Source organism: Ochotona princeps, chromosome 6 (genome assembly GCF_030435755.1).
Source record: "Ochotona princeps isolate mOchPri1 chromosome 6, mOchPri1.hap1, whole genome shotgun sequence".
NCBI lineage: Eukaryota > Metazoa > Chordata > Mammalia > Lagomorpha > Ochotonidae > Ochotona > Ochotona princeps.
In genome coordinates, this window is record NC_080837.1 from 25,235,787 (window position 1) to 25,253,661 (window position 17,875).

General features: G+C 44.7%; 2 protein-coding genes across 2 annotated transcripts in view; both read left to right on the forward strand.

Annotated features, from left to right (window-relative positions):
• Positions 1 to 17,875, forward strand: part of PRTG (protogenin) — a 165,567-nt gene that overhangs the window by 126,692 nt on the left and 21,000 nt on the right. The window lies entirely within an intron of this gene.
• PYGO1 (pygopus family PHD finger 1) overlaps positions 8,915 to 17,875 on the forward strand; it is a 32,700-nt gene continuing 23,739 nt past the window's right edge. The window contains exon 1 of the mRNA XM_036495642.2: positions 8,915 to 9,545. Within this exon, the coding sequence (XP_036351535.2) occupies positions 9,497 to 9,545 (49 nt within the window). The 5' untranslated portion in view covers positions 8,915 to 9,496. The remainder of the gene's footprint in view (positions 9,546 to 17,875) is intronic.

Genomic DNA, 17,875 nt, shown 5'->3' on the forward strand with positions numbered 1-17,875 from the left:
ATACTGATTTTTCCAATTCATATACATGGACTGTCTTTGTGTCCTTTTCCTTTTTTTCATCAGCAGCCCCACTTTCATCCAGCTCCCTGCTTGTGACCTGGGAAAGCAGGAGAGGACAGCCCAAGGCCATAGGACCCTGTACCCATGTGGGAGACCTGGAAGAAGCTCCTGGCTCCTGGCTTTGGATTGGCACAGCTCTGGCCGTTGCAGCCACTTGGGGAGTGAATCTTCGGATGGAAGATCTTTCTCACTGTCTCTCCTCCTCTCTGTATATCTGTCTTTCCAATGAAAATAGATATATTTTTTTAAAAAGGTGAATCAAAAGTGGAAAACCTTCTCTTTTATGTGCATGAGAATAATATAGATTTTTCAAAAATTTGAAAAAGTAAGTTTACCCATAGGTATATCTATATAATAAAATGTAAGACATTCTTCAAAAAGTTCCTGCAACAATGAAATTAAAACAGAAATTTACTTTGAAGTAAAAAGTTTTTGAAATCCATACTTTCTTCATAATTCACGTTTTCCATGAACTTTTTGAAGATTCCTCAAATTATTCAGTCATAAAAAGCATTAAGTAATATATCTACAAGATGGAGAACTAGAAACATGATAAGTGAAAGGTGCCAGTCACAAAAGACCCTATTATCCGACAGGATTTCATTGATACCAAATGAAATGACCAGTGTAAGCAAGTCCATGGCCACAGAAAGTAGATTATTTGTTGCCATGGGATAGTGATATGAAAATGTAGGGAGCTACTATAAGCAGCCAGGACCATTTTGTTTGGTGTGATGAAGATATTCTAGAATTAATGCTAATACTTATACAATTCTGTATATACAACATATAAACTAAAAAGTAAGTGTGCTATACAGTAAATTTGAGTGAATTCTAAAAAAGCAATCAAGGTGACTTGTATATAAATTGTATCTTCCTAAAAGGCAAATGTGCAAAAGACTGGGAACTCAAAGGAACATTCTTGTACAAAGTTGGCATCATCTTGTCTCCCTATTCCTACTCTCTCTTCAAACACACATAGACAGCAAAAGGGCTTAAAACTGGCACATTTTCTGTCTCTTGAAAGAGCGTTCATAAAATGCTAGTTGTCCCATATTTGTACTTTGTTGTTTTAACACCAAGATTTGTCATGTTTCTTAGGTAGCCTTGCCTTGCTGTGTTTCATTCACAAATATGCACGCATCTTGCTTGTTGCCACATGTTCTCAAAAATTTTCGCAGGCACCCACAGTGAGACAGTCTGCCTGTTTGGCAGGGTTTATTTCCTGAAAAAAAAGAAATCTGTTAAAAATGCAGCAAAACAAGACAAAAAAAAAAATCCTACATTGCTGTATTGGTTTCGCTAGCTGTCACCTAAGAAGTATGTGACTCACTCTATCCTTAACATCAAAGATCAAAGCCAGATGCCTGCAGATGTGTCACTGAAAATATGATGATGTGACCATGAATGTCTTAAACTGCTGCTTATGAAAAATACCAGGAGTCTTCTTTAGATAGTAGTGGTAAACTCAATCTTTAGTTACTCATTGATGAGGTTATGTCCAGTGCATATGACAAGTAGTGATAAAAACGGGCAGTAACTTACGCAGTTGTCTCTCTCTTATAACCTTTAATATTTTTTAAAAAATAATGTCCTACTAGTAATTTAATTTATTTAGAAATATTTATCCACTAGAAATATTTAGAGAGTCTTTGAGATAACATGCTTCACAGTGTATTAATGTAAACTTTGAGTGAATCCAAATTGGGGACATAGGAATTTATCTCTTATCAGATATCTTGAACATGATTAATAGTTAATATACATTAAAAGAAGAATGGAGAAGCCTGCACTTCGGAGCAATGAGTTAAGCCACAACATACAACATACAACATCAGCATCCCATATAGGCGTTACTTGGAGTCATTTCTGCTCCATGTCCAATCCATCTCCTAGATTTGCATCTGGGAAAGCAGTGGAAGATGGCCCAAGTGCCTAGGTATCTACACCCATGTAAGAAACACAAATGAAGTTCCTGTGACATTATAAAGAGCATTTATTCAAGATACAGGTGAATATCAGATTTTTAAAAATGTTAACTTGGGGTGGGAGTCGTGGTGTAGAAAGCTTCCTCCTGTGGCAGTCACATTCCATGTGAGTGTTGGCTCATGTTCTGGCTGCTCCACTTCTAATCCTACTTCCTGCTTGTGGCCGGGAAAAGCAGTAGAGGATGTCTCAAATCCTTGGACACCTGCACCCATGTAGAAGACTCAAAAGAAGCTTCTGATTCCTGGCTTTGTATCAGCTCAGTACTGGCCATTGAGGCCTTTTGTGGAGTGAACCAGTGGATGGAAAAACATCTCTGTCTCTAACTTTGTTATTCTCTCTGTATAATCTGCCTTTCCAATAAAAATAAATAAATCTTCAAAAAAAAAAAACCCACAAAACAGACACTGCGGTTAAGAATGAAAAATAGTGCTTGAATTAATGAGACTAGAAATGGAGAGAAGTGTCTTAGGAAGAGGAAACAGCATTTTCAAAGTCCTTTTGTCCCTGTGGCAGAATAATAATGAAGAATTAAGAATACCTTTTTTTTTTTTCAAAGCCATTCAGCATAGAGAGCCAGAGGATCGGTTGTTAATTTGTTGTGGCACAACAAGTTAAACCATCAACTGCAATATGAGATCCCAAATGAGCACTGGTTGAAGTGCGTCTTTTTTTTTTTTTTTTTTTTTTTTTTTAAGATTTACTCTGTTTTTATTGGAAAGTTAGATATACAGAGAGGAGGAGAGAAAACCAGTAAGATCTTTCATCTGGGCCCAGCGCAATAGCATAGTAGCTAAAGTCCTTGCCTTGAACACTCAGGGATCCCATATGGGTGCAGTTTCAAATCCCAGCAGCTCCACTTCCCATCCAGCTCCTTACTTGTGGCCTGGGAAAGCAGTAGAGGATGACCCAAAGCTCCAGGACCCTGTACCCATGTGGGAGACCTGGAAGAAGCTCCATGCTCCTGGCTTCGGATAGGTGCAGCTCCAGCCATTGCGGTCACTTGGGGAGTGAACCATCTGACAGAAGATCTTCCTCTCTGCCTCTCCTCTTCTCTGTATATCCACCTTTTGAATAAAAATAAGTAAATCTTCAACAAAAAAAATCTTCCATCTGATGATTCACTCCCCAGGCTGCCACAATGACCGGAGCTGAGCAGATCCAAAGCCAAGAGCCTCTTCCAGGTCTCCCACGCGGGTACAGGATCACAAGGCTTTGGGCCATCCTCAACTGCTTTCCCAGACCACAAGTAGGGAACTAGATAGGAAGTGGGACCCCTGGGATTAGAACTGGTGTCTATTTGGGATCCCGACACATGCAAGGCGAGGACTTTAGCCACTAGGCTACTGCACCAAGTCCTCAAGTGTGTATTAGAGGGAAGCAGAGGAGTAGTATTGACTGAAATTGGAGAAATGTGTGGGAATTATACAGGCCTTGTAGTTCATGTTTTAAGAAAACTCTCAGCTTAATTGTAACAGTTTCAGGAAACCCACTGAAGAATTGTATTTAAAATAACGCCACGGTGAGACTGTATTTAAAATGGTATGCTGTTATTAAAAGAGCACTCTTCACTCTGGAAAACACCTTGGTAGTTCCTTTCAAAACTGAAAAGACTTACCATATGACTCATAATTGCATTCTTGGGTTTCCACTGCAGAAAAATGAATGTTTATTTTCATACAGGAAATTATATGTGGTCATAATAATTTTATTTGTAATAACTAAAAAGTAGTAACTATACAAGTGTATCTTACTGAACAGTTTAACAAATCGTGATATATCCATATGTGTAATACTACTAAGTAGTAAAACGGAGCAAAACATTGACATATATACACAACTTAAAATCCAAATTTCACTGTGTGTAAAAAAAAAAAAGCTGCTCTCAAAAGCCTATATAGTACTCATTTCATTGTGCACCATTCATGAAATACTATAAAACTGCAGAATGGATTAATTGCCATTTGATAGGTATGTAAAGAGTAGGTGATTGTGGGATGTGAGGGCAATCTGGCTGCGACATCTGTCACCCCATTGATCACCAGGGTTGATTTGGCTGATCTGGCTGGCTAGGCGGGTGTCGCCTGCCTCCCTCACTGCTCCATTTGCGCTCAGTCGAAGAGGAGGACCATCCCCGCTAGAGGAGGACCAGTCTTCGGTCAAGGGTATACAAGTAGCTGTGCTCCCCTGCTAGAACCTCCAAACCAGCTCTCAAGCAGTGGGTGATTATGGCTATACTAGGAAAACAGCAGCAGGTCTTGTCATTAGATACAGGTAAGTATCTTGATTGTACTGGTGGTTACTACCTAGTCAGGGATGGGTGCAGGGGCATAGCATGTTAAGCTTGGAATGTATGCATCATATATTGGAGCACCTGCTGGGACATGAACTGGTACCCATATGGGATACTGGTGTGCAAGTGATGGTTTAACCTTCTGTGCCATGATGCTGGCCCATTTAGTCTTGTCTACCTTTACCCTTTATCATGTCATCCTTTCCTGTGTACCATTCCTCTTGCCCATTTCTTACTGGTTGTAGGTGGGTTATCCATGCTTAGATAATACCTTCACGTGATGAGTATCTGCAGCCTAGATCTGAACCTTGAGCTCCACAGCAGTTTATATGGTCTAAGCTCTAGGTAGTGGTCAACAAACCTGTAAACCAAATTCAATTCACTGCCTGCTTTTATAGACAAAATTTTATTAGAATTGATTATATCTATTTGTTTGCATATTACCTGTTGCTGCTTTTATGTTCAAGTGGCAGAGATGAGTAGTTAGGACAGAGAATGTGTGGCCTGAAAATCCTCCATGGAAATAGTCCATTGACCCTCATCTCAGCCTACACTGTGCCGCCTGCTGAATTCCAGGTATGACTGGCATAGTGGTGGCAGGAATACTGACCCGCAGCTCCCTGAGAGAAGTAAAGATAACTCATTATCAGATCTCATGGATAAAACTACAGCAAGATAGAAGGATTTTTATTTATATTTTAATTTTATTTTTTAAAGAAATTTTTTAAAAATAATTTTTTTCTTAGGAATTCCGTCATGCTGGGGACATTGGAAGTACAATAGGTTTGGGCAGCAGAGGACATTTTCCCCACTTACGCATCAGTTATCACAGGCTTCAACACAATAAGGACCTCACAGTTTCACTCTGACATTTAAAGGTTTCTAGTTGAGCATGTTGTATTGTATTGATGGAGTTGACTATTAATAGCAATGGTGAGACATATTGATGGATCTTCATAGGAATCTGACATTTCCAAGATAAGCAAGGGTAGAAGAACATGACAGATGCTATGAAGGAGTGAACAGCATTTGTTTGAGAACACAATGTGTTCCTCTCTCACAAATAAGGATACATGTCATGATTGTTGAAGTAATGACCCAAATTTGTTCTGCCCTCTTGTATCCAAATCCTTGGGTAACTGACTCCCACAATGAGTCTAGGCTTGGTCATATAAATTGTTCTAGCCAATGAGACACAAGCAAAATCTTGAAAGAGATTTGTTTTATTTTTATTGGAAAGGCAAACCATATTTACACTCTGGTTCACTTCTCAAATGGTCACTATGACCAGAGCTGAGCTGAATCTGAAGTCTGCAGCCAATAGCTCCCTCCGGGTCTCCTGTCATGGTATAAGTTCCCAAGGCACTGGACCATCCTCCACTGCTTTCCCATGCCACAAGCAGGGAGCTAGATAGGAAGTGGAGCAGCCAGGACACAAACCGGCATGCTTATGGGATCCCAGCGCTTGGAAGGTGAGGATCCAGCCATCGAGCCACTGCACCAGGCCCTCGTTTCTCCTTTTTATAACCAGCCAACAACTATGCGTGTGTTAGGTCACTAGCTACCAGCTGACTGCAATGCTTTCCAGTCAACACTGATACTGAAAGAACTTGTTTTAGCTAGGTCCTACACAAATTGCCTCTCCATGGAATCATGGACAAATTATGTGTTTTTAAAAATTATTTCAAAAGGCAGTTATAAAGGGAGAGAAACTTATACATGCACATGCGCATACACACACACACAGAGAGAAATCTTCCATGTGCTGTTGCTCTCCCCAAATATTCACAATGATTGGAGCTTGCCTGATGCAAATGAGGCTGCACAGGCCCAAGCACTTTAGCCATCCTTTTTTGCTTTCCCAGGGATGTTAGCAGATAGCTGGACTGGAAGTGGAGCTGCCAGGACTCAAACCAGAGTCCATTTGGGATGCTAGCACCACAGGCAAGTGGTGGCTTCATCCACTATGCCACGCTGCTAGCCTCATACATAGATTTTTACAAGCCATTTACTTTTGGAGTTGTTAGATAGCAAAAGTGTGTCATGACTTATGTAAGTGATGGTGACACAAACTCACTCATAATTGCTAATTTGACTTCACATGCTGTTTTGCATATGGCTTGGGGAATTATGGGTTATAATTAGTATATCTGTCTTTGGGAACTCCCATCTCATGCAAGATGGCCAAAATTGAGCCCCGCTCAATTTTATATATATATACACATACACACACAGAGAGAACAATATCCTGCACTGATTTACAAGTTCACTCTCCAGATGCCACAACAATCAGGGAAGGGCTGGAGCAGTCTGAAGTCAGGGGTTCCGAGCTGCTTCTGTGTCTCCCACCGCGGCAGAAGGGACCCACTTACTGAACCATCACCTCCTGCCTCCCAGGGTGTGCATTAGCAAGAAGCAGGACTTGAATCCAGACACTCCCAACACAGGGTGCAAGGCATCTTAAGTCATAGCTCATCCACTAGGGTGAACATCTGCCCCATCTCTCTTTTCAAAGGCTCTCCTCAAGTGTCACCTGCCTCCCAATGGGAGTACAAAGTTTCTCCCCTGTGCGACATGTTAGTTTGTTGTGATGCTTGGGACTTTACAATATTAACTTGCTGTCTGAAACCAAACTCCTTAAGGACAAGTACTATTGTCTCATCAATCTCCATGTATCTTTTACTAACAATGCAGTGTACCATATGGTTCGTAAATGCAAGTCGCCAAAGCGGCTCCTTGCCTTTGAATCACCAAGAGAGCGTTTGATGACAGATTTTTAGACCTCATTCTCAGAAATTCTGCTTCAGTACATCTGGGAAGGGAGCTTGGGATTCTGAAATTTTAAAATGCTCTCCAGGTAATTCTGATATGGGCATGCAATTGGTCAGTCAGGATTTGGAAGCCAAATTGACCTGAAAAACCATGTCCTTGTAGGAAAGTCTTTTTATTCTTGATGAATCAATAAAAAGAAGACGTTTCTTTTGATTCCCACATTATTTCTGAGCCTCTAGCCTTAGGGAATTACAATAAAGAAATCAGAATCTTTTAGAAGTGATTTTTTTTCCCAGCCACTCTCCTTTCATTAACAGCTATATAATAAAAATGCTATGTGGCCATATTGACTGATACTTTCAAAGTGTTTTCACATCTTCCACCCCAAAATCCTGTGAAGTAGAGTAGTACTGCAATTTGCTTTATTGTTCTTACCCATTGCTTTTTGACAGTAGCCCAGCCAATTTAGTGCCAGACTTATTTTTTCATACATCCACTCGAGAAGTATTTTGGAATAAATTAAATGCTAGTTAAGTGCCAGGGGCTATAGTAGTGATCTGGAAGAAATTCCCACCTGCACTGGGCTCACATTCCACTTGGGAGAAACTTCTACACACAGGCAAGTCTCCTGTGCCAGCATTTCCCTAACCTGTCCTGAATCTTTTACTCAGGAATCCCGGCTTTCTTTCCCTTTATTGATTTAAAGAGTGACTTCTGGCCGTTGGTTATGCCACGTTGTCGTTTGAGGCCGATTGCACTCCAGTGGTACTTGTTTCTCCTGTAGCTGTTGAGATTGTTTATCTCCGGTTTCTGACACTGTGCAAGTGAATGAATTTTAGGAGTCTTGTCTCTGGAAGGATGGGACTCCTGTTTCGGTTAATTCCATGTCCTCATGCATAGTGAATGTTTTTCGGTGATTCTGACATCAAAACTAACTCCAGTATTTTACCTGACTGAATAGCGTCTGCACCTACAGATTCTCTCTAGTGGGATGATTAGTAAACCTAACGAAATGCAAGGAAAACAATTTTCTTTAAAGGACAAAAGATGTCAGAGCTAGAAGAGACTCGGAGATGGAGCCCCATCGACTTGTGCCCATCAAAAAGCCAAGACTCAAGGAGGTTACCCAAGTTGACTCAGATCACACAGCCCCACGGATGAATAGAGACCGGTGAGCCAATCTACTCTGCAATCACATTAGGAGGTTTTCCTTAAATGTAACGTTTAAATGAGGTCCAGCCTTCTACGCCATCGCCCTTCCTTAGATTTCATCTCAGGTCGCTCTTGGTTGAAGCGACAAGTCGTTAAAAAAACAAAAACAAAAACAAAAAAAACACACCAGCTTGGGGAGTTCCACAAACAGGTGCCCAGGCCACGGACGCCGAGCCGCGGGAAATGGTGTCTCCCACATGCCCGCCGGGAACTCTGCAGCTCCCGCTTACAAAGTTTTCTCGCTTCGTACGTTCCTCTTTCAGATCTCTTGGCTGGGAGGCAAAGATGCCTGCCGGAGCTTCCGACGAAGTTCGGAGATGCCATTTCCCTAGCCGGGGCAAGTCGGCCGCAGCGCTGGCCGCCCTCGGGCCTGGCGGGCAGGCGAGGAGCGCCGGGCGCGGGGCGGGGCGGCCCCTCGGCGCGCGCTGGCCGCCCCGGCTGTCTGGGCCGCGGGCCCGCGAGCCCCGGCGCGAAGCGTGAGGCGCGCGCGGGCCGTGGGGGGCTGGGCCGAGGCGGAGCGCGAGGCGGTGGCGGCGGAGGCGGCGGGAGGCGCCGCGGGACCAGGCAGCGGCCCCCGCCCCCCGAAGCCCGTCCCCGCGCGGGGCTGGGGAGCGCAGGGCGGGGAAGCCGCGGGGCCGCGCCACGTCCCTCGCCCGCCCCGGAGCGGGTTTTGCAGGCGGCTCCAGGCTGGGGGCTTTTGTGTCTGCGACTCGGGAGTGGCGGAGAGAGCCGACCTCCTCTTCAGAGGGCGCTGTGAGTGCGCCGCCAGGGCCGGGTCGCCCGCCTCCTGTCTCCCCTGTCAGCGGCTCCTGAGGCGGCGGCGGTGAAGAAGAAGAAGGAGCGGGAGGAGGAGGAGGAGGCGGCGGCGGCGCATTCGTCCTCCGCACATGCCGGCCCCGGGCGGGGGGCCGCCCCCAGGCCGCGCTCCCGGCCGCCGCCGCTGAACCCGACCAGCCCCCCGCACGCTGCCTCGCCGCCCCGAGGCCTCGTCCTCCTCCCAAACTTTGCAAAGTCGGCCCGCGTCCCCGCCGTCCTCGGCGGCTTGCTCGGCTCTAAGGCTCGCCTCGCAGCCGCAGCGGCCCCGCGAGGAGGAGGAGGAGGAGGAGCCGCCGCCGCAGCATCAAAGACACCGAATTCCCGCGGCCTGGGGGGAGTCATGCTTTGCGGTCTGTAATGTCAGCAGAACAGGAGAAGGATCCCATTTCGCTGAAGAGAGTTCGAGGTAACCGAGAAGGGTTCGGGATGGAGGGGGTGGAGTGGGGGGAAAGCGGGGCGAGCGGGGGGCGCGGGGCTCCGCGTGCCCGGCCGCCGGGAGGCCACGGGGCTCCGTCCGGGCCTAACTCCGCACGTCCCGCCCGCGCCCCGGGCCGAGGCTGCGGTGCGAGGCGCGCGGCCCCCGGCGCCCGTTAGACCCCCCGCGCGGAGCCCTCGCCTCCCGACTTTGTGTGAGGAAGCGGTCGGTGCCGCACTCAGCATCTCTTCACACCCGCTGCTCGCCCACCGCACGTCCTCGTCCAGACGCAGCACAATAGGGTGAGGAGGAGACACCCCGTCCCTGGCCGAGACCTCGAACCGTGCCTTCCCGTTTCTTCTCCCCACCCCCCGGCTCCCCCCAAAGTAAGTTGGGACTGTATTGGAGTTGAGGCTCGGGACGGACTGCGGGGCTCTCACGCCCCTCTCAGCCCGTTCCGCACCCACCCCCCCAACCCATACTGTTGATTTTTCTAAAGCTAAAGCTTCAAGAAGCATCCAGCAGTTCTTTTTCATGGTGGGTTTATGGGTAGGAATGAAATCATCTGAAATCAGTTTTCCGCGTGATTTCCTTCTTCCTTGCAAACTAGTTGGGAATTTCACTGCCTCCCTGCTAGCTAAGGGGAAAAAAGGGGGGGCGGGGGAATGATGGTTCAGACAAAAGACACTGAGTTTGCAAGCCGTTGGGAAATTGGAGGATGTAGTCCCCAAGTGGACGTGGGGCAGTGTGTGCATCGAGCAGATATTTATTGAACAGCTACTATGTGCTGAGATAGCACAGGGAACACAGGGCTCTGCCCGGAAGGAGTTCACACCCCTGGGGTAAACAAAAGGTGTGGAATGTCAGAAGGGAAAAACGCGGAGCCGGAGCTTGAGGGCGAGGATTGTGCTCTAAGGTGATCTTGAGAAGGCTCACCTGGAAGGTGATGTTGGAAAAAACCCCTCTAGGAAGTCGTGAAGTAGAGCCACGTGCCTAGGAGTGGGAAGAGCTGTGCCAGAAGAGCAACCAGTGCCAAGGCCGGAGTCAGGAGGAAGCCCAGTTTAGGCAGCAGCCAAGAAGCTGTTGTGACAGGAACAGAGCGAGAGCGGGAAGGGTAGAATGGATGGGCTGAGGGCCGGGCTGATTGTGTTTGGAGGCATCTTGTATGCCACTTGAAAGGTTTTGGCTTTTGGTCTGACAGACAGGGACTGGCCAGCTGTGAGTGAAGGGTGCTTCATCTGACATGTTTAGCAGGGCTTCTCTGGCTGCTGTGTAGAGATAGCTGTAGAGAAGCCCGGGTGAGCCAGGGAGACTAGTTAAGGGTGCTGCTGGAGCAGTCCTTTCATCTAGACAGAGTGGAGTGCTTTATACATTGGGAAGTAGAAAGGTAAATTTCCAGGGGGAGTTAAGTGATGTAGAGAGATCAAGGACCACAAGTCCTTCATTCATGTTTTTGTTCATTGTGACTACAGATTATGTAGAGCTGGTTTGGGACACACTGACATCCATTCAGAGTATTTAAATGGAAATTTTGAAAAATTTTTGCTCTTGCTATTTGAGTAAGATCATAACTGAGAGTAGAATATTGTTCTTAAAGGCACAACCATTCATTTAGTGAACTATTTTAACCCTCTTCTCTGTTTGTGGTTATGCATTTTCCAAAGCCTTTCAGGAATAGACCTTGCTGAGATACAATTATTTGCCCGGTATTTTTGCCTATTATTATAAATTGCTCTGAGATTGAAGGAAAAGAAAGCCCGATCAGATTTATACCTTTGAACTCTATTATCTGCCTTAATCAAATGCAATTCTAAATAAAATAGATGAGTGTTTTATTGTGGGTCAAGAGCCCAGTCGTTCTTCACGTCGTTCTAACCGCCGCTGCTTTTAAGTTTGGTGCTTGCACTGTTGGGGGTTGGCTCAAGTGTCAGCTCAAAAATATTCTGAGTCAAGTACCAGAATAAAATATGCAGCATTTTAAAAAATGAAAAGCCATTATGTTAAAAATATTTTATGAATCATTTTGTAATCATTAGAACATTAATTTTCAAAACACTTTTGGATTAATTTATGGCCTCTACAAGATAGAAGAAATCTGTGTGACTTTTTAGGAAGCAAAATTCTGAGCTTCATTGCCTGAAATGTTTTTGCTTTCATGTATGTCATTAGCCTTCTTGCAGGGTGCAGTGGTTCCAGAGCATAAACTCTGAACAACGTATATCCAGCTGTTTGCATCCACTGACATGTATGGACAGATCTTTTTCATGTAATGCATTTATTTCCTCTATATTCTAAAAAGAGTATGCCGTTAAGCCCCTTATTTAGGATATGGCTTAGGCTATCTCTTGATGGTCACACATAGTTTTATATGTTATCAGTTTAAATGAATTGTTAAGAAGAGTAGTGTAGGTGAAACTCAGATACAGCAAAGTTGTAGCAGTGTGAATGAAGACTTCACAGTGGTAGATCCTAGGTGTTGTTCTGCACAACAGAGCTTGAGAACTTACTGACAGACCTAAATTACACAGGTGAGTGGAACAGAAGATGATTGGTGATCTTTCAAGCATGTCCTGATATTTTTAACTGTAGATTCAGAAATACTGTGTAGTGCCGTGTGTGTGTGTGTGTATGAGGCCCTATTTTTTAAAGATTTATTTGAATGTTTTGGAAGCTACAGAGGGTGAGAGAGAAAGACAAATGGTTGCAACAGCTAGGGCTGTGCTAGGACAAACCCAGGAGTCAGAAGTTTGTTCTGGATCTTCCACATGTGTGCAGGGGCCAAGAATTTAGGGCATCTTCCGTTGCTTTCCCAGGCACATTAGCAGGAAACTAGATTGAAATGGAGTGGCCTGAACTTGAAACAACACTCATGGGATGCCAGTATTGCAGACAGTGACTTAATCTATTATGCCACAGTGCCAGCCCTAGGTGTAGTGTCTTAATAATTTTATATATTGTAGCCTAGCATGGTAACCTAGTGGCTAAATCCTCACCTTGAGACTGCCAGGATCCCATATGGGCGCCAGTTCATATCCCGGCTGCCCCACTTCCCATCCAGCTCCCTGCTTGTGGCCTGGGAAAGCAGTGGAAGGATAACCCAAAGCCTTGGGACCCTGCACCCATGTGGGCGACCTGGAAGAAGCTCCTGGCTCCTGGCTTCTGATCGGCTGAGCTGCGAGCATTGCAACCACTTGGAGAGTGAACCAGCGACGGAAGATCCTTCTGTATCTCCTCTCTGTGTATCTGACTTTCCAATAAAAATAAACAAAATCTTTGAAAAAATTATATATTTGTCTTGCCCACAGTAAATTCCAGATGAATGAATTAGCAGTAATTATATCTTTATACTGCTTTCTGACTGTACATTGCCTTTCATAATACTTTTTACTAGTCCTTTTTCCTTGAAAGTCACCTTTCCTTCTTATTTTAACCAGTGCTCCATTCTCCAGTACTCTTAACACTCTTGAAAAAAAATTTATTTACTAATTTATTTTATTTGATAAACAGGCATAGAGAGAAGTTATCTCCTACTTGTTGATTCACTTTCCTTAGATTCACAGTGGCTGAGGCTGGGCCTGGCTGAAGCAGGGATCTGAGAACTCAGTCCAGGTCTGCCCTGTGGGTGGCAGGAACCTAACTATGTGAGCTATCTTCTGTTGCCTCCTAGGTACCATGGGTCAGCAGGAAGTAGAAGTGAAGCTCTGCTGAGACTTGAACCGAGGCACTCTGATGCAGGTTGTAGGCATCCCAGCAGTTCCTTCATCACTAGGCCAAATACCTGAATGTCTATTCCTTTTTTTTTTTTTTTAAGGATTTTTGGTTTTGTGTTTGTTGAAAAGGCAGATTTACAGAGATAAGGAGAGACAGAAAAAGATGTTTTATCTGCTGGCTCACTCCCCAAATAGCCACAGTGGCTGGAGCTGAGCCACTCTGAAGCCAGGAGCCAGGAGCTTCTTCCAGGTCGCCCACATGGGTGCAGGGTCCCAAGGCTTTGGGTTATCCTTCCACTGCTTTCCCAGGCCACAAGCAGGGAGCTAGATGGGAAGTGGGGCAGCCGGGATTAGAACTGGTGCTGATATGAAATCCTGGCATGTTCACGATTTAGCCACTGGCTCATGCCACCAGCCCCATAAATAGATCTTAAATACAAAAAAAGGTGTCAAATCTGTTTTCAGGGATTTGTCTGACAGATAGTTAAAAATGACTTGGTAACCCTGACTCCTAACCCTATCCCTAACCCCTAACCCCAAACCCCAACCCCTAAAAAAAAAAAAAAATGACTTGGTAAATGGTGTTGTTATTTATAGAAAATAAAAGTTCATATATCATTAAAGGAACCATGGAAGGCGCCTGGAGAAGAGTTTAAGGAATAGGTTCTTAGATTTCATCTTGTTTTTGTTTCCTGTGAATGTTAGGAAATGCAGAAAGGGCAGCGGGGAGGATAGGGAAGAAAAAAGGGCATATGAGGGCCCTGGTGGTTCTGAGCAGGCAAGTTTGGGAGGAAACTACCTTTTTTTTTTTTTGAAACTACATTTTGAAGTGCTGAGGATTAGTGGGGGAAACTTTAAGTGATAAAGATGTAGCTGAAAAAAAATTTGGTTATAGAAAGATAGAAAATTCCTAAAATTAGCCAAGAAAAAAGCTTTTATATTTTCTTTTTCTTTGTTGAAAAAATATTTCAACATGTTTGTGGGTTTGTAGAACACAATATAGAAGGAGTGGGGAAAACTAAAAAGGAGCCAGAAAGAGAGGATAATTAGTGAGATGATATTCAGTGGGGTGTAAGTTTCCGTAGTGTAGTGGTTATCACGTTCGCCTGACATTCAGTGGGGTTATCTGATATTTACCATGTGTTGGGCATGCAGTGTTCCAAGGGTTAGGATGAGCTGAACAAGGCTCCTGGTCTCAAAACAGATCTGTGACTCAACATGCTAATGTTCCTCCCTGTGACACCAGCATCACATATGGGTGCTGGTTCATGTCCCAGCAGTTTCACTTCCAGTCTGACTTCCTGCTTACATGGCCTGAGAAGGCAGTAAAGGATGGCTCGAGTCCTTCGGTTTCCAATCAGCTCAGCTTTGGCTGGTGCGGCAGTTTGGGAAATGTACCAGCAAATGAAAGGCCTTCTCTTCGTATTGCTCCTTGTTTCTTGATATCTGCTTGCTTTTTTTTTTTTCTAAGAATACTTATTTAATTGGCAAGACAGATTTACAGAGAGAAGCAGAGAGAGAGAATCTTCTGTCTGCTGCTTTACTCCCTAAGTGGCTGCAATGGCCAGAGTTGAGCCCATCCAAAGCCAGGAGGCAATATCCTCAACAAGATCTCCCACACGGGTGCAGAGTCCCTAGGCTTTGGGCTGTCCTCTACAGCTTTCCCAGGCCTTGAGCAGGGAGCCGGATAGGAAGTAGAGCAGCTGGAACACAAACTGACACCTGTGTGGAATTCTCATGGTCTCAAGGTGAGGATTTAGCCCTGAGTCATTGTGCTGGGGCTGTAAATCTGTCTTTCTAATAAAAAAGCCTTTTTAAAAATCAGATCTGTGGGGCCTGGCATGATAACCTAGCAGCTAAAGTCCTCGCTTTGAATGTGCCAGGATCCCATATGGGCACCAGTTCTAATCCCAGCTGCCCCACTTCCCATCCAGCTCCCTGCTTGTGGCCTGGTAAAGCAATCCAGGACGACCCATAGCCTTGGGACCTTGCACCCATGTGGGCGACCTGGAAGAGGCTCCTGGCTCCTGGCTTCAGATTAGCTCAGCTCCAACCGTTGCAGTCACTTGGGGAGTGAACCATCGGACTGAAGGTCTTCCTCTCTGTCTCTCCTCCTCTCTGTGTATCTAACTTTCAAATAAAAATAAATCTTTTTAAAAATATCAGATCTTGAAGATGAAGGAGAATTAGTATCATGATACACATGAAAATTAGAGAAGAAAATAAAGATAATGGAGGTTAAAGGTATGTACAGATGAGGTTGAGCATTCCTTTCAGATGGCTATATAGACAATGAATTTGTTTTAGAATCTGATAATGAAATGTAATAAAATCGTTTGAAAGTAGAGTTTCATCATGCAATAAACGTAGATTTGCATTAACATTGCAGAGGGACAGCCCAGCGCTGTAGCCTAGTGGCCAGAGTCCTCGCCCTGCACACCCTGGAATCCCATATGGTTGTAATCCGGCAGCTCTGCTTCCCATCCAGCTCCTTGCTTGTGGCCTGGGAAAGCAACAGAGATCGGCCCAAAGCCTTGAAACCCTGCACCTGTGTAGGAGACCCAGCAGAAGCTCCTGGCTCCTGGCTTCGGATTGGTTCAGCTGTTGTGGCCATTTTTGGAGCAAGCCAGCAAATGAAGATCCTTGTCTCTCTGTCTGCAAACTCTGCCTTTCCAATAAAATAAATAAATTCTTATAAAAAATTTGCAGAGGAAGTAAAAAATAATGTTAGTTGCACAGTGTGAATTGAGGTTGGGAGAGAGTAAGAGAGAGTGAAGGAAAGACTGTTGTTGTGTAGTTGGTCTGTATGATGACTAGACAGTTGTGAGGAAAGTGAGTTTGGTTTTAGATGCATTGAACGACTGTCCATTTGCGATATTCCAGTGTAGGCAGTGAATATGCTGTCCATGGCTTGCAGCAGAGCTGGTGGTCTGAGCCAGAAATAGAGAGCTGGAAGTCATCAGTAAACAAGTGAGTTCTAATGAATATCTGGGGAGTAGATGAGATCACCCACGAGAGACTAAAAAGGGAGGAGAGACAGGCATTCAGCACAGCAACTTTGTAAACACTAGCATTTTGAAGACAGGAGGGATAAGAAGACCCTGAAAAGCACCATGTGAAATGAATAGCCAGAGAAGTAACTAAGGAAATTATTTATATGAGAGGATTTATGAAGCGTAGACAAATGAGGTTTGTTCTTATGTGTTGAGTGAAAGGTTCAGTTTGCTTTCCCTGTTGTTGTGAACACAGCCATCATTTTGTATAAATTTATTACTCATGCTCATCCAACACTATCCCAAAGCTCTAGAATGTCTTTCTCAGTGTTCTGAGACCTGTTCCCTCCTCACCTGTGATAACCACTTCTGTGGTTTAGGTTTTGCTTAGCTCTTTGATATTAAAATAGCCCTCTTCCTAGCTTCCCTTTTTGTCCCTCCTAATCGGCTTCCACGTTGCTACTGCTGGTTGATGAATAACCACCATCGACTGAGTACTTATCTAGTTCTTTGCTAAGTGGTTTAAATGGATCCTCTTGATTAATCCTCTCAGTAACGCTATGAATTAGGTGTTGCTAATATCCCAGAGTTACAGTCCATGAATGGATGCTCCGAGAGATTGAGGAATACATGCTTAAGTTACATATCCATGTGTACCTAACAGTTAGGAACAAAGCTAGAACTCAAAACTCTCTGACCCAAAGCTTAGCCACTGTGTTCTGTGGCCATAGTGTTCCCCAAACATAAACTGTGTTTTTCTCTTGTAAAATCGGTTGGTGAGTTCCAGTTGCCTTTATGGTGAAGATCCAGCTTTGTTAAATTTCCCTTGGATACAGGCCTACCAGTTCTTACTTTCCTCATCCATGAAATGTTAGCCCTTGTCTCACAGGTCCAGTCCTGAAATAATCAAACTTTGACTTTCTAGATTATGTCATTATCTCTCTTGTCCCAAAAATTCTATTTGCACATTGTCTTCCTTCTACTAGGCATTCTGTTTTTCCAGTTTTGATAAAATACTTACTTATCCTTGAAACTTACGCTCAGTTGAGATCTCCTGGGATGTCTTCCTTGAGCTCCTCCCCTGGTCAAGATGAGGAGGGGTATGCTGTTGTGCCCAGATTCTGAGATTCCCCGGAAATCACTGGGTGTCTGAAGTTGATCCAAGTGCACATGGATGGTTCTTGTCCAAGGTTGGGTTCTTGGTGGAGAGCAGGCAACCGGCAGAGCAGACTGACCGGCCGGGACCAACACCCCTTACCGGAGTGTGGCCCTGAACAGCACATTCATAGGGTTTTTATAGGGTAGTCCACAATAGCTTGAAAAGACGCAATTCACAGTAGCCTGCAAGGTGAGGGGAAATACCATGCATTCCCTACCTATCTGGGCTGGACAGCCCATGCCTCCAGCAACTAAGGGAAGCACCCACTTAATTACTTGGAGCCACCTCTGGGTTAACCAGACTTAGATGGGCCTTCATTCAAAAGAATTGGGACCCATCAGCAGGTGCTGAAGGTCACATAGGCCACTAAAGGTCACATTGGCCATTTGGCCTGCAAGCTCACAGTTTCTTTAATAGCAGTGAGCCATGAGCAAATGGTTGGGATTTTGATACTGAGGT